This window comes from Heloderma suspectum, chromosome 8 (assembly GCF_057233095.1).
Source record: "Heloderma suspectum isolate Gila_16-S chromosome 8, 16-S_ref, whole genome shotgun sequence".
NCBI classification, from domain to species: Eukaryota; Metazoa; Chordata; class Lepidosauria; order Squamata; family Helodermatidae; genus Heloderma; species Heloderma suspectum.
In genome coordinates this window covers 48,252,217-48,265,704 of record NC_139465.1, presented here as the reverse complement: position 1 = coordinate 48,265,704, position 13,488 = coordinate 48,252,217, and the positions used below count along the sequence as shown (strand labels likewise).

General features: G+C 46.9%; 1 protein-coding gene across 1 annotated transcript in view; it reads right to left on the bottom strand.

Annotated features, from left to right (window-relative positions):
• HSD11B2 (hydroxysteroid 11-beta dehydrogenase 2) overlaps positions 1–12,992 on the bottom strand; it is a 68,548-nt gene extending 55,556 nt beyond the window's left edge. Inside the window, exon 1 of the mRNA XM_084812903.1 lies at positions 12,735–12,992. Within this exon, the coding sequence (XP_084669029.1) occupies positions 12,735–12,992 (258 nt within the window). The remainder of the gene's footprint in view (positions 1–12,734) is intronic.
• Positions 12,993–13,488: the final 496 nt, after the last annotated feature.

Genomic DNA, 13,488 nt, shown 5'->3' with positions numbered 1-13,488 from the left:
GCTAATACTTTGGAAGACAGAAACAAAATTCAAAGTGATCTGGATAGACTGGAGCGCTGGGCAGAAAACAACAGAATGACATTTAATAGGGATAAATGCCAAGTTCTGCACCTAGGAAAAAGAAACCAAATGCACAGTTACAAGATGGGGGATACGTGGCTCAACAACACTACAAGCAAGAAGGAGCTTGGCATTGTTGTCAGTCACAAGCGGAATATGAGCCAACAATGTGATGTGGCTGCAAAAAAGGCAAATACTATTTTGGGCTGCATTAATAGAAGCGTAGCTTCCAAATCCAGAGAAGTACTAGTTGCCCTCTACTCAGCACTGGTTAGGCCTCATCTGGAGTACTGTGTCCAGTTCTGGGCACCACACTTGAAGAAGGATGCAGACAAACTGGAGAGGGTTCAGAGGAGGGCAACAAAGATGATCAGGGGACTGGAAACAAAGCCCTATGAAGAGAGACTGAAAGAACTGGGCATGTTTAGCCTTGAGAAGAGAAGACTGAGGAGAGATATGATAGCACTCTTCAAGTACTTGAAAGGTTGTCACAGAGAGGAAGGCCAGCATCTCTTCTCAATCATCCCAGAGTGCAGGACACGGAATCATGGGCTCAAGTTCCAGGAAGCCAGATTCTGGCTGAACATCAGGGAAAACGTCCTGACAGAGCCATACGACAATGGAACCCATGACCTAGGGAGGTGGTGGGCTCTCCCACACTGGAGGCCTTCAAGACGAGGCTGGACAGCCATCTGTCAGGGATGCTCTGACTTGGATTCCTGCACTGACCAGGGGGTTGGACTCGATGGCCTTGTAGGCCCCTTCCAACCCTCCTATGATTCTATGAAATCCTGTCAGACTCATCTCTCTTTTTTAATTGGATTACTAGCTTAGTGGATTGTGGGAATGCTGTGGTGGTAATTTATCTTGATTTCAGTAAAGCATTTGACAAAGTCCCCCAGGATATTTTGGGTAGGAAGCCGGTTAAATGTCAGCTAGAAGATGATCCCATCAGGTAGATTCACAGCTAGTTGGAAAGTCTGTTCATCAATGGTTCCTCTTTAAAATAGAGGGAGATTTCAAATAGGATGCCCTGGTCCTGCTGCTCTTCAACATTCTTATCAATGTGAAGGGGCTGTAATCCTTATCAAATTTGTGTATGACACAAAACTGGGATAGCGAACACTTCAGAAGACAGGAATAAAATCCAAAATGACCTTGATAGAATAGAAAACTGGGTCATATCTAACAAAATGGAATTCAACAGCGACAAATGCAAAGTTCTGCGTGGGGCGGGGTGGGGGGATCAAATGCCAAGCTTCGCAAGCTGAACATGAGTCACCAGTGTGATTTAGCTGCAGAAAGGCTAATGTGATTTTGAGCTGCATTACTAGAAACAGTTTCCAAGTCATGAAAGGGAATAGTTCCAATTCTGCACTAATCAGACTAATCATCTGGAGTACTGTATTATTATTATTTTATTTAGTACATTCCTGCATCGCTCCATAGCCAAAGCTCTCTGGGCGGTTTACAGAGATTACAGTACATGTATCTTGTTCCAAGCCCCACGCTTTAGGAAGGATATAGACAAAATAGAAGAGGTTCAGAGGAGGACAACAAAGATGGCCAGGGGTGTGGAAAACAGGTCCTATGAGGAAAGGTTGAAAAAACTGGGATATGTTTTGCCGGGATAAGAGAAGGTTGAGCGGGGACATGGCGTTACTTTTCCAGCCCCTGAAGGGCTGCCCCATAGAAGAGGGCCAAGACATGTTCTCTGCTGCCCCAGAGGTCAGGACAAGATCTAACAGGCTGGAGTTACAGGAGGGGAGATTTCAGTTGAACTTACGGAGAACTGTTTGACAATGGAGCCAGTCACCTAGAGGGGTAGACCTCTCACAGGAGGACTTCTAGAAAAAGGTGGGCAACCATCTTTTGGGGATGCTGTAGCTCTGGATATCCTGCATTGTTCAAGGGTTAGACTAGATGGCCTCTAAGACATTCTGTCACCCTAAATCCTGAGGCTTGATTCATCACCAATTGTGCCATGACACCTCTCCACTTAATGGATGGGGGGCGGGGAGATAGATTGGCTACCATCTGCACCCGTCTTTACAGAACAGCCGATGGACCCCTCCCACTCAGAAGAAGGGAGTATGCAGCCTTCACCGAGAGCTCCTTGGCAGTTGGTGCAGAGGAAGGAAAGGAGAGTGTAGCCTTGCCAGTGTTTGCTATCCTTTTCATTTGTAAAGAGTGGTGCAGTGAAGAGAGGACTCCACCTCTAAGGAAGCAAAGAATATGGAAGCCAATAAAAGAAAACTTTTTAAAAAGTCACCAGGGCAAGGTGGAGGGAGGAGTGGCAGGGCTTGTCACGAAGATGCCACGGTCGCTCCCCAGCAGGTGCCAGTGAAACTCACAGAAACACATCCAAGTGGCAGTACCGGGTGGGGGTGGGTCAACTTTTTTCCCAGCAACAAGATACTGTGGTTCTGAGTGTGTGGGAAAGGGGGATTCCCTCCCTGCAACCAGAGCACTAACGAGGAAAAACATTTGGATCCCTCGTATGATACAAATGACTAAGCGTTGTGCATTTATGATGCTCAATGGTAGCGCACAAGTCTGAGCTGGATGGACCAAGGGCCTGACTTAGGTAGCTTGCAGACAAAGGGGTCCTTGTGCTAGCTGTCAGAAGGCCTTGTGCAGCTTAACAGATTTTCCAGTGTGAGAAAAGTGATGGGAGACCTGGCCTAGCTGCAGTACTTGTGAAATGTACCTTGGTGTTTTAGTGGATCACAAGCTGAATATGAGCCAGCAGTGTGATGTGGCAGCTAAGAAAGCTAATGCAATCTTGGCTCTCATTAACAGAAGCAGAGCATCCAGATCATGGGAGGTAATAGTTCCACTCTATTCTGTGTTAGGTGTTATTTGGAGTACTGTGTCCAGTTCTAGGTACCCCCTTTTAAGAAGGGATATTGACAAGTTGGAGTACAGCCAAAGAAATGAAACCAGGACCATGAGGGGTCTGGTTCTCCTTTGCTGGGGAGATCTAAGCAGAGGCTAGAGGACCATCTGTCAGGGATGCTGTAGCTGCACCCTGCATTGTAGAGCCTAGAAGATCTCTGAGGTCCCTTCCAACTCCATGATTCTAAGCTGTGGGAATATATGGGAGTGGAAGACAATGACATCCGGACCCCCATAAAATTCTGTGCATGAGGCAGGGCAAGGTCATGAGAAAAACCTTGTCTGGAAGCACTGTAGTACATGGCAGCTCCTCCTGGAGCCCGTCTTAGTTCTGGAGAGGCTCATCTTCCAGACTAGAAATTCCCACTAACTGAACTCTGGGCTTTGGTTGAAGTGCCATTCCAGGAAGGCCACAGGGCAAAGCTCCCAGGTTCATGCAGAAAATGTAGCCAATTCGTTCCCCCTTGGAATGCTGCAGTCCCAGGAGATCTCTGGTGAGCCATGTGGAGTCCACTTAGAGTACAGCCTTCAATCAATGTACTGGCTCCCTCTCTGTGGGACTATCTGCCCTTTTGATGTCAGACAGGCACCAATGTTGTTTTAAGAACATAAGAGCCATGCTGGATCATATCAAGCGTCCATCTAGTCCAGCATTCTGTTCACACGGTGGCCAACCCATGGGAAACCCACAAGCAGCGGATGAGTGCAACAGCACTGTTCTGCCCATGTTCCCCAGCAACTCGTGTACATAGGCTCACTGCCTCTTGTACTGGAGGTAGCACATAGCCATCAAGACTATTAGCCATTAATAGCCTTTTCCTCCAGGAATTTGTCCCACCCCCTTTTAAAGCCACCCAAATTGGTGGCCATCACTACATCCTGTGGTAGTGAATTCCATTAACTATGCACTGTGTGAAGAATTACTTCCTTTGATCTGTCGTGAATCTCCCACCAATCAGCTTCATGGGATGACTCTAGGCTCTAGTATTGTTCTAGTGTGGCGGATAACTTCCTCCTACAGAAAGTAGAGGAAGGAACTAGAGGATCGGCTATCCTTGACTTGATCCTAACCAACAGAGATGACTTAGTGGATAAAGTAGCAGTTACAGGAACTCTGGGGGAAAGCGACCATGTTGTACTTGAGTTCTTGGTTCTAAGGGAAGCAAAAGCCGAGTGTACTCAAACGCGTACCCTGGATTTTAGGAAAGCTGATTTTAATAAACTCAGAACAATGATCAGTAAGGTCCCATGGCAAACAATGCTAGCGAGAAAAGGAGTCCAAGATGGGTGGGAACTTTTAAAAAAGGAAATTCTCAAGGCACAATCACAAACAATTCCAACAAGAAGAAAAGGTGGAAGACAACAGAAGAAGCCAGTGTGGCTTCACAAAAAGCTTAGGGATGACCTGAAAACAAAAAAGGACACATATAAGAAGTGGAAAGAAGGCCAAGTAACAAAGGAAGAGTACAGGCAGGTAGCACAGAATTGCAGGGATGGCGTCAGGAAGGCTAAAGCGGAGAACGAGGTGAGGTTAGCGAGGGATGCTAAAAACAACAAAAAGGCTTTCTTCAGCTACGTGCATAGTAAAAGGCAGAGGAAAGAAATGGTTGTTCAGCTATTAAATAAGGATGGCAAAATGATAACAGATGACAAAGAAAAGGCAGAGGTGCTCAATTCCTACTTTGGCTCAGTCTTCTCCCAAAAGAGGGTCTATGACCCCCCTGGCAAAGGCGAAGTACAGGCTGAAGGGGCAGGATTGCAGCTTGAGATCGACAGGCATATGGTCAAGGAACACCTCATTACTTTGAATGAGTTCAAATCTCCAGGGCCAGATGAACTGCATCCTAGAGTAATAAAGGAACTGGCAGAAGAACTCTCAGAACCGCTGTCTATTCTCTTTGAGAAATCATGGAGGACCGGGGAAGTGCCAGATGACTGGAGGAGGGCTAACGTTGTCCCTATCTTCAAAAAGGGTAAAAAGGAGGAACCTGGGAACTACAGACCAGTCAGTCTGACATCAATCCCTGGGAAAATTCTGGAGCACATCATAAAGCAATCCATAACGATTGGGGTAACGAGTGGGGTACCGCAGGGCTCAGTCCTGGGCCCAGTGCTCTTCAACATTTTTATTAATGACTTGGAGGAGGAGGTGCAGGGAATGCTGATCAAATTTGCAGATGACACAAAATTGGGCGGGATAGCTAATACTTTGGAAGACAGAAACAAAATTCAAAGTGATCTGGATAGACTGGAGTGCTGGGCAGAAAACAACAGAATGGCATTTAATAGGGACAAATGCCAAGTTCTGCACCTAGGAAAAAGAAACCAAATGCACAGTTACAAGATGGGGGATACGTGGCTCAACCACACTACGAGCGAGAAGGATCTTGGAATTGTCGTCGATCACAAGCTGAATATGAGCCAACAATGTGATGTGGCTGCAAAAAAGGCAAATGCTATTTTGGGCTGCATTAATAGAAGCATCGCTTCCAAATCCCGGGAAGTACTAGTTCCCCTCTACTCAGCACTGGTTAGGCCTCATCTGGAGTACTGTGTCCAGTTCTGGGCACCACACTTTAAGAAGGATGCAGACAAGCTGGAGAGGGTTCAAAGGAGGGCAACAAAGATGATCAGGGGACTGGAAACAAAGCCCTATGAAGAGAGACTGAAAGAACTGGGCATGTTTAGCCTTGAGAAGAGAAGACTGAGGGGAGATATGATAGCACTCTTCAAGTACTTGAAAGGTTGTCCCAGAGAGGAAGGCCAGGATCTCTTCTTGATCATCCCAGAGTGCAGGACACGGAATAATGGGCTCAAGTTACAGGAAGCCAGATTCCGGCTGAACATCAGGAAAAACTTCCTGAGTGTCAGAGCAATACGGCAATGGAACCAATTACCTGGGGAGGTGGTGGGCTCTCCCACACTGGAGGCCTTTAAGACGAGGCTGGACAGCCATTTGTCAGGGATGCTCTGACTTGGATTCCTGCATTGAGCAGGGGGTTGGACTCGATGGCCTTGTAGGCCCCTTCCAACCCTACTATACTACTATTCTATGATTCTATTTTGAGAGAGGGAGAAAAATGTCTCCCTATCCACATTCTCCACACCAGGCATAATTTTGTACACCTCTATCATGCTTCCCCTTCCCCTCCTTTTTTCCAAGCTAAACAATCCCAGCAGTTGTAACCTTCCCTCATAGGGGAGATGCTCCAGCCCCTTGATCATTTTCGTTGCCCTTTTCTACATTTTTTCCAGCTCTACAATATCTTTTTTCAGGTGTGGTGACCAGGACTGTACAGAGTATTCCAAGTGTGGCTGCACTATAGATTTATATAGGGGCAGTATGATATTGGCAGTTTTATTCTCAGTTCCTTTTCTAATTATGCCTAACATGGAGTTTGCCTTTTTTACAGCAGCCACACACTGGGTTGACATCTTCATTGAGCTGTCCACCGCAACCCCAAGATCTCTTTCCTGGTCACTCACCACTAGCTCAGATCCCATCGGGCTATACTTGAAGTTGGGATTTTTTGCCCCAACATGCATTACTTTACACTTGCTTACATTGAACTGCATTTGCCATTTAGATGCCCATTCTCCCAGTTTGAAGAGATCGTTTTAGAGCTCTTCACAATCCCTTTTTGTTTTAACCACCCTAAATAATTTGTTGTCATTGGCAAACGTGCCCACTTCACTGTTCACTCCTAATTCCAGGTAATTTATGAACAGGTTGAAAAGCACTGGTCCCAATACAGATCCCTGTGGGACCCTGCTATTTTCTTCCCTCCATTGGGAGAATTTACCATTTATTCCTACTCTCTGCTTTCTGTTCTTCAGCTACTGATCCATGACAGGACCTCTCCTCTTATTCCATGACTGCTAAGTTTGCTCAGGAGTCTTTGGTGAGGGAGGGACTTCGTGACAAGCCTTTTGGAAGTCCAAGTAAACAATGTCTACCAGATCACCCCATCCACATGTTTATTGACACTGTCAAAGAACTCTAAAAATTAATGATACAGGACTTTGCAGAAGCCATGTTGATTCTTTTCCAGCAGGGCTTGTCCTTCTATATGCTTACTTATTTTATATTTAATAATGTCTTTCACCATTTTACCCAGAACAGACATTAAACTAACTGGCCTGTAATTTCCTGGATCCCTCCTGGATCCGTTTTTGAACATTGGTGTTACATTGGCCATTTTCCAGTTCTCTGGTATAGCAGTTGATCTTAGGGACATGTTGTATATTTTGGTTAGAAGAACAGCAATTTCATATTTGAGTTCTTTGAGAACTTTAGGGCAGATATCATCTGGGCCCGGTGATTTATTTGCTTTCAATTTATCAATAAGGTTGAGAACATCTTTTTTCACCACTATTTGCCTCAGTTCCTCAGACTCCCTTCCTGAAAACATCAGGCACAGGTATCTGTCCTATATCTTCTGCAGTGAAGACGGATGAAAAGAATTCATTCAGCTTCTCTGCAATCTCCTTATCCTCCTTCAGAACTCCTTTAACTCCATTGTCATCCAATGGTCCAACTGCCTCCCTAGCTGTTTTTCTGCTTCTGATATATTTAAAGAATTATTTATTTTTGGCCTTCATAGAATCATAGAATAGTGGGGTTGGAAGGAGCCTATAAGACCGTTGAGTCCAACCCCTGCTCAATGCAGGAATCCAAGTCAGAGCATCCCTGACAGGTGGCTGTCCAGCCTTGTCTTGAATGCCTCCAGTATCCAGAGCCCACCACCTCCCTAGGTCACCGGTTCCATTGTCGTGTTGTTCTAACAGGCAGGAAGTTTTTCCTGATGTTCAGCCAGAATCCGGCTTCCTGTCACTTGAGCCCGTTATTCCGTGTCCTGCACTCTGGGATGATGGAGAAGAGATCCTGGCCTTCCTCTCTGTGACAACCTTTCAAGTACGTGAAGAGCACTATCATATCTCCCCTCAGTCTTCTCTTCTTGCCTTGATGTTGTTAAAAATATGCTCTTTAAAATGCCTTTTTGCATCTCTTATTGTCTGCTTGCATCGCCTTAATGCGAGCTTGTGCACAAAGCTTTTCTCTAGTAGCTCCCTTAACACTGCTCATTAACCATATCGGCGACCTCTTGGACTTGGTGCTATCTTTTCTAACCTGTGGTATACATTTTAGTGGGGCTTCTATTATTGTGGTTTTGAGTAATCTCCGGGCATTTTGAAGGGATTTAATCTTCTTGACTCCCCCTTTCAACTTCCTTTTCACCAGTTCCCTCATTTTAGACACATTTCCTCTTTTGAAGTCAAATGTGACTGTGTTGGACTTCCTGGGCAATTTTCCACTTAAATATATATTAAATCTGATAGCACTGTGATCACTGTTTCCAATTGCTTCAACAACATTTACATCTCTTATTAGGTCCTGGGCGACACCACTTAGGATTAAATCCAAGGTCGCCTCCCCTCTGGTCGGTTCCATGACCAACTGTTCTAGGGCACAATCATTTAGGGCATCGAGAAATTTACCCTCCTTGTCGAGGCTGGAACATTCATTTCTCCAGGTAACTGAAGTCGCCCTTTGTTACAACACTTCCTTGTTTGGAGGCCGCCCTGATTTCGTTTTCCATCTCAAGGTCACTCTGAGCATTCTGGTCTGGGGGTGATAGCATGTTCCTAGCACTAAATTAGTTTTGGAGCCTGGTATTGTCACCCACAGCGCTTCTGTGGAAGAGCCTGCCCCTTCTAGGTGTTCTAGCTGCTCTATGCCCTCTTTGACATACAGGGCAACACCTTCCCCAGTACACCCTTCCCTGTCCTTCCTATACAGTTTATAACCAGAGATGACCATATCTCATTGGCTCTCTCTGCTCCATCAGGTTTCCGTAATGCCCGCTATATCCAGGTTTTCCTTTAAAATCAAGCACTCCAACTGTCCCATTTTGGCTCGCAGGCTTCTAGCTTTTGCATAAAAACACCTATACACAGTATCCCTCCCCAGATGCCTCTGGCGTGTGCATCTTTTGCTTGGCTATTATGCTCTACCATGTACTCCTAGTCTATTTCCTCCTGTTTTACATTTGGGCAATGAAAAACATTTTCAACTTCATCCCTTTTGGATGATTTAACCCAAACCAGATGTATCCCAGCTCCTGTCAGCTTTCCCCCAGAGTTCAGTTTAAAAGCTGCTCTGCCGCCCTTTCTATGTTTAGCGCCAGCAGTCTGTCTCCATTTCGGTTCAAGTGGAGCCCATCCCTCTTGTACAGGCCCAGCTTGTCCCAAAACGTTCCCAGTGCCTAACAAAGATTTGCAGATCTTTGCTCTGAACATGTGAAAATCTAGAATCCAGCCAGGTGTGCAGGGATGTTGGGGTTGGGGCTTACGTGCATACCCACCTCCCATGGCATACTTTAGTCCTACTTGTGTGCAGGTGAATGCCTGCATATGGCTTCGGTGACTTGCAGATGCCTTGAGTTCCTGCACACTTAGAATCATAGCATCATAGAATGATAGGGTGGGAAGGGGCCTCCAAGGCCATCGCGTCCAACCCCCTGCTCAGTGCAGGAAGCCTGATTCCCAGGCGGTCTCCCATCCAAGTACTAGCCAGGGCTGGCCCTGCTTAGCTTCCAAGATGCCAGTCGCTCCTCGCCACGGAAGCCACTTGGTGGTTCTTTGCCAGTCTGCATGTTCAGTTATTGTATCTCTTTACCTATTTCAAGTATTTATATTTAAATATAAAATATTTATATTTAAATATTTAAATATATATTTATATTTAAATATAAATTTAAATATTAAATTTAATATTTAAATTTATTTAAATATAAATAAATATTATATTTATTATATATAAATATATAATATTTATTATATTAAATATATAATATTTAATATAATATAATAAGCCTGGTGGCCACCAGGCTAGCCAAGGCAGCTCCACCCAGCCAGCAGGCTCTGGAGGAGCACGAAGAGGCGGCAACAGCCAATTCTTTTCCGCTTGGCAGGGCACCTTTTTATTTTCTGGCGTAGGCCCAAAATGGCTTGGGGCCTCTCCGCCCACATTGGCATCAGCTGTGATGGAAGGGGTCTGTGGAGCCAGCAGTGGGAGCTTTAGTCCCCACCCCACCCCTCCCCAGGACTTCCTGCCCAGTGTCCAGGCTCAAGAGTGTGTGTGATTCCTCACCCAGCAGCTATCAGACCACTCAATAAGATCATCATTACAATTTCAGCACGTTAATAACCATATTATAATGAAACATTAAAGACAGAATAATTCCTTACAAGTAGATGAAGCTTCATTTAAGCAAATGAAAGAAGGATGTACAGACATTCAAGAGCTAGAAGTAAGAACATCTTAACTGGAAATCGGTGTATCACCAGCAGTTCGTAAATAAAAGCTTTAACTTAAATAGCAGTAACAAGAGGAAGGTGGCTGCAGCAGAGCTTCTCTTGGTTTGGCCAGAACCATGGCAGGAAGGCAGTGCAATGCTAGTTCTGAGGGATCCCTGCGATTGTCCATGGAGACAGACACCAGAAGTGGCTGACTAAGCCAGTTTGACCATCCCTTTATTGGCCAAAACTTTGAACTATGGAAACTTGCCAAAATCAGCTGAATTCATCTTGTTTCCTCACCCATCATATACCTGCACATGAGATAACCACCTGACCCACAACCCCAAAGATTAAAAGGTCCAATGTTAATTTGGTGACATCACTCCTTCATCTGTGGATAGCCACATCCTGGACTTGACCCATGGTCTCAACTTTAATCTGTTCCTTTAGCAGCTGAAAGGGAGATCTCCTTTTCAACCCAGCCTGATCCAAGTGTCACTGGCGCAGGTGTTGTGCATAAGCGGAGTGCTCTTAAAGCTCCATCCTGGGCGTGCCTCTAGCATGGTCAGATTTCATTTCTAAGGATATATGAACTCGTTGCTTGCCCCCCTTTAGACACCTACTAAGTCAAGTGAAATTACAGTTGTGAAGCGGCCATCCCAAATGGCGGAACGGCTGCCAGAAGCAATAGGTCTCGCTCTGCCCAGTGGACTCACTGCTGCAGGTGTGCTGCTCTCCATCTGTGTGGGCGCCACAGCTGAGAGTTGCACTGGCTGTGCAGTGCCAGAGCTCAGCCCAGCAACATGCAAAATGGGGCTCAGCCAAACGTTCTACAGTGACCTCTCTCAGTCCCCAAGGGGGCTTTGACTGGGGGAGGAAGGGCAGGTTCATAAAAGCCTCCCATTGCTTGCACTCTTGTGTTGTTGCTAATCTTTTTGCTCCTCCTTCAGTGCTGGTTTGTGGCGGTGGCAGTGACTGCTGCCACAGCCTACAAGTGCAATTTTCTTCCCAGGTGGAAGGCAGGAACCATTGTCCTTGCTCTGACTTGGCTTTGGGCATCATCATAAAACCCAGTCAGCATGAAAGCAGGGCTTCCTGCTCCCCCTCCCCAATGCCATGGGAAGGTTAAAGAAAAAATGATGCCCGGGAACAGTGAGAAACACAGCTCCTTTGGGCAGTGAGTTGAACAAACACTTCATTGCTGTTTGCAACCCCCATCCCACCAAATAAATAATTGAAAAGCACAGTCAGTAGACAGGGTAGCAAAGTTGGGGGAGCCATTTCAAATCAGTCCTGGTGTGGAATAATGAAAACGGAACCTCTCTGATTATGTGCAAAGTGCCTTTCTGTCAGTATTAACAGCAATTCACTTCCATATCCCTGAGGTTAAAGGACAAGACCGAAATTAGGAGAGCGTCTTAAAGTCCTCTTTTGCTCCCCTGTTGGATGTCCCTTCCAGCACAGCTGACCCAACCCCAGAGGCAAACCAGAGAAATGCCTCAGGTGCCAACAGCCCAGCTGTACAAATGCCCAGGCAGACTTCACCACTCTGGAGGGATGATATTCCCTGCATTCCAGGGGACACAATCTTATATCCCATCAGCTGCCCAGGATAGAAATGACACAGTTATGAAGGAGAGGGAAGGGCCATACAGCTGTAGGCAGTTGGTGTGTTTTTCTAATCTAGGTGACTGGAGATGACTAGATATTGGGCGGGGGCGGGGGCGGTAGTATTTTGTCAGGAGAAACTAATGTGGAGCACCCAGGCATCGCCTAACTGAGGAGATGGCTCTGTGTGAAAGCTAAAGCCAAAGCTACACATTACACCGGAGACTTAGGAAGTGTGTGAGAATTTGATTGGAGCAGCAGTGCTGGAGGAGTGGGTGCTTAACCCTTTCCCCCAAACCATATTCCTGGTACGTTCCCCCTAAGATGCTGTTAGCCTGGTGGTGGTGGGAATACAGTGTTCTCTCATCTGCTGAGCTAACAGCAACATTGGGAAGGCAACTTAGATTGGGAAAGTAGTATGGGAGGAGAGGGAAGTGGAACACCCCCTCCACCAGCACAGCTGCTCTGATCACATTTGGATCCCACTGCATTGAAGCAGGGGTGGGCAACATGTGGAAGTCCAGATGTTTTGGCCTACTACGCCCATCTAATGACCACTCAGTTAGTGATTTGTTTTATGCCCTGTCTTTCTACCAAGAAAAATGGCACTTGACACAAACATGATATTCCCTCGATATTCTGCCCAGATGACAGCAAGTTGTGAGGGGGTGGGGTGGATTTGAATCCCTCTAGAGCAGCAGCAAAACCTCCAGAGCCATCCCTGAGCTCCAGACCTCACCTATTTTAGTGGTGGGGGTCAAAATGATCGTGGGAATGGCGGGGTTGGGGGAGAGGCAGAGATTAATCTGTGCAAGAAGAGGCAGCAAAATTCTCCACCTCCCCCCAGCGTACATCTAAGCACTGGCCTTCGACGTGCTGGTCTCTGGGTGCCGGCTGCTCCGCTCCTCGGGGCCTCTGAGTGACCTGGTGCCAAGGGACTCCGCTTGTGGTGCACTTGCTCTAAGGGATCCCTTCTTAAGTCTCCCAAATGTGATCCCACTCTCTGCCCCCCAGCTGGGGTTTCTCCCCAAGCTGCGTTTTTTCCTCTCCCGAGATCCCCAGCCAGGCGGCAGGCAAGCCGGGCACGCGCGAAGGCGTGCCGGGCTGTTGACGGTGGGGTTCATCGCGGGGGCAGAAATCCGCCTCAGTGCCGGGGCTCTCCATCCAGTTTCATCGCGGGACTGCATCAGGCTCCTTTGCACATTTGTTTCCATCTCATTCTATTCTGTTTCTTGCCTCTTCACGGGGTGGCGACTTTTCCGCAAAGAGTCGTTACAAGCACTGGGGGCATTGCGAAATTTCCTCCTTGGTTCCTGCCCCTTTCCCTCCCCTCGCAGATGACTGGTGGTTTGGGTGTGATTGACACGCAGTGTGGGTGGACAGCAACCTCCACCGAACTCCCCGAGCCCCGCCCCCGCAGGCACCAGCTTCCCGGTGAACTGCTGGCATGCCGGCATCCCGGCTGTTCTGTATTGTGGAGTAAGCAGCTGAGGTGGGGAGCAAAATCCAGTGCATTGCGTTTAATCATGGGGTGGCGACAAGCCAGCAGGTCAGTATTCTGACACACCCACCACCCCAGCATCACTGCCGTCATCATGACCACACCCCCAAAACCGCTGC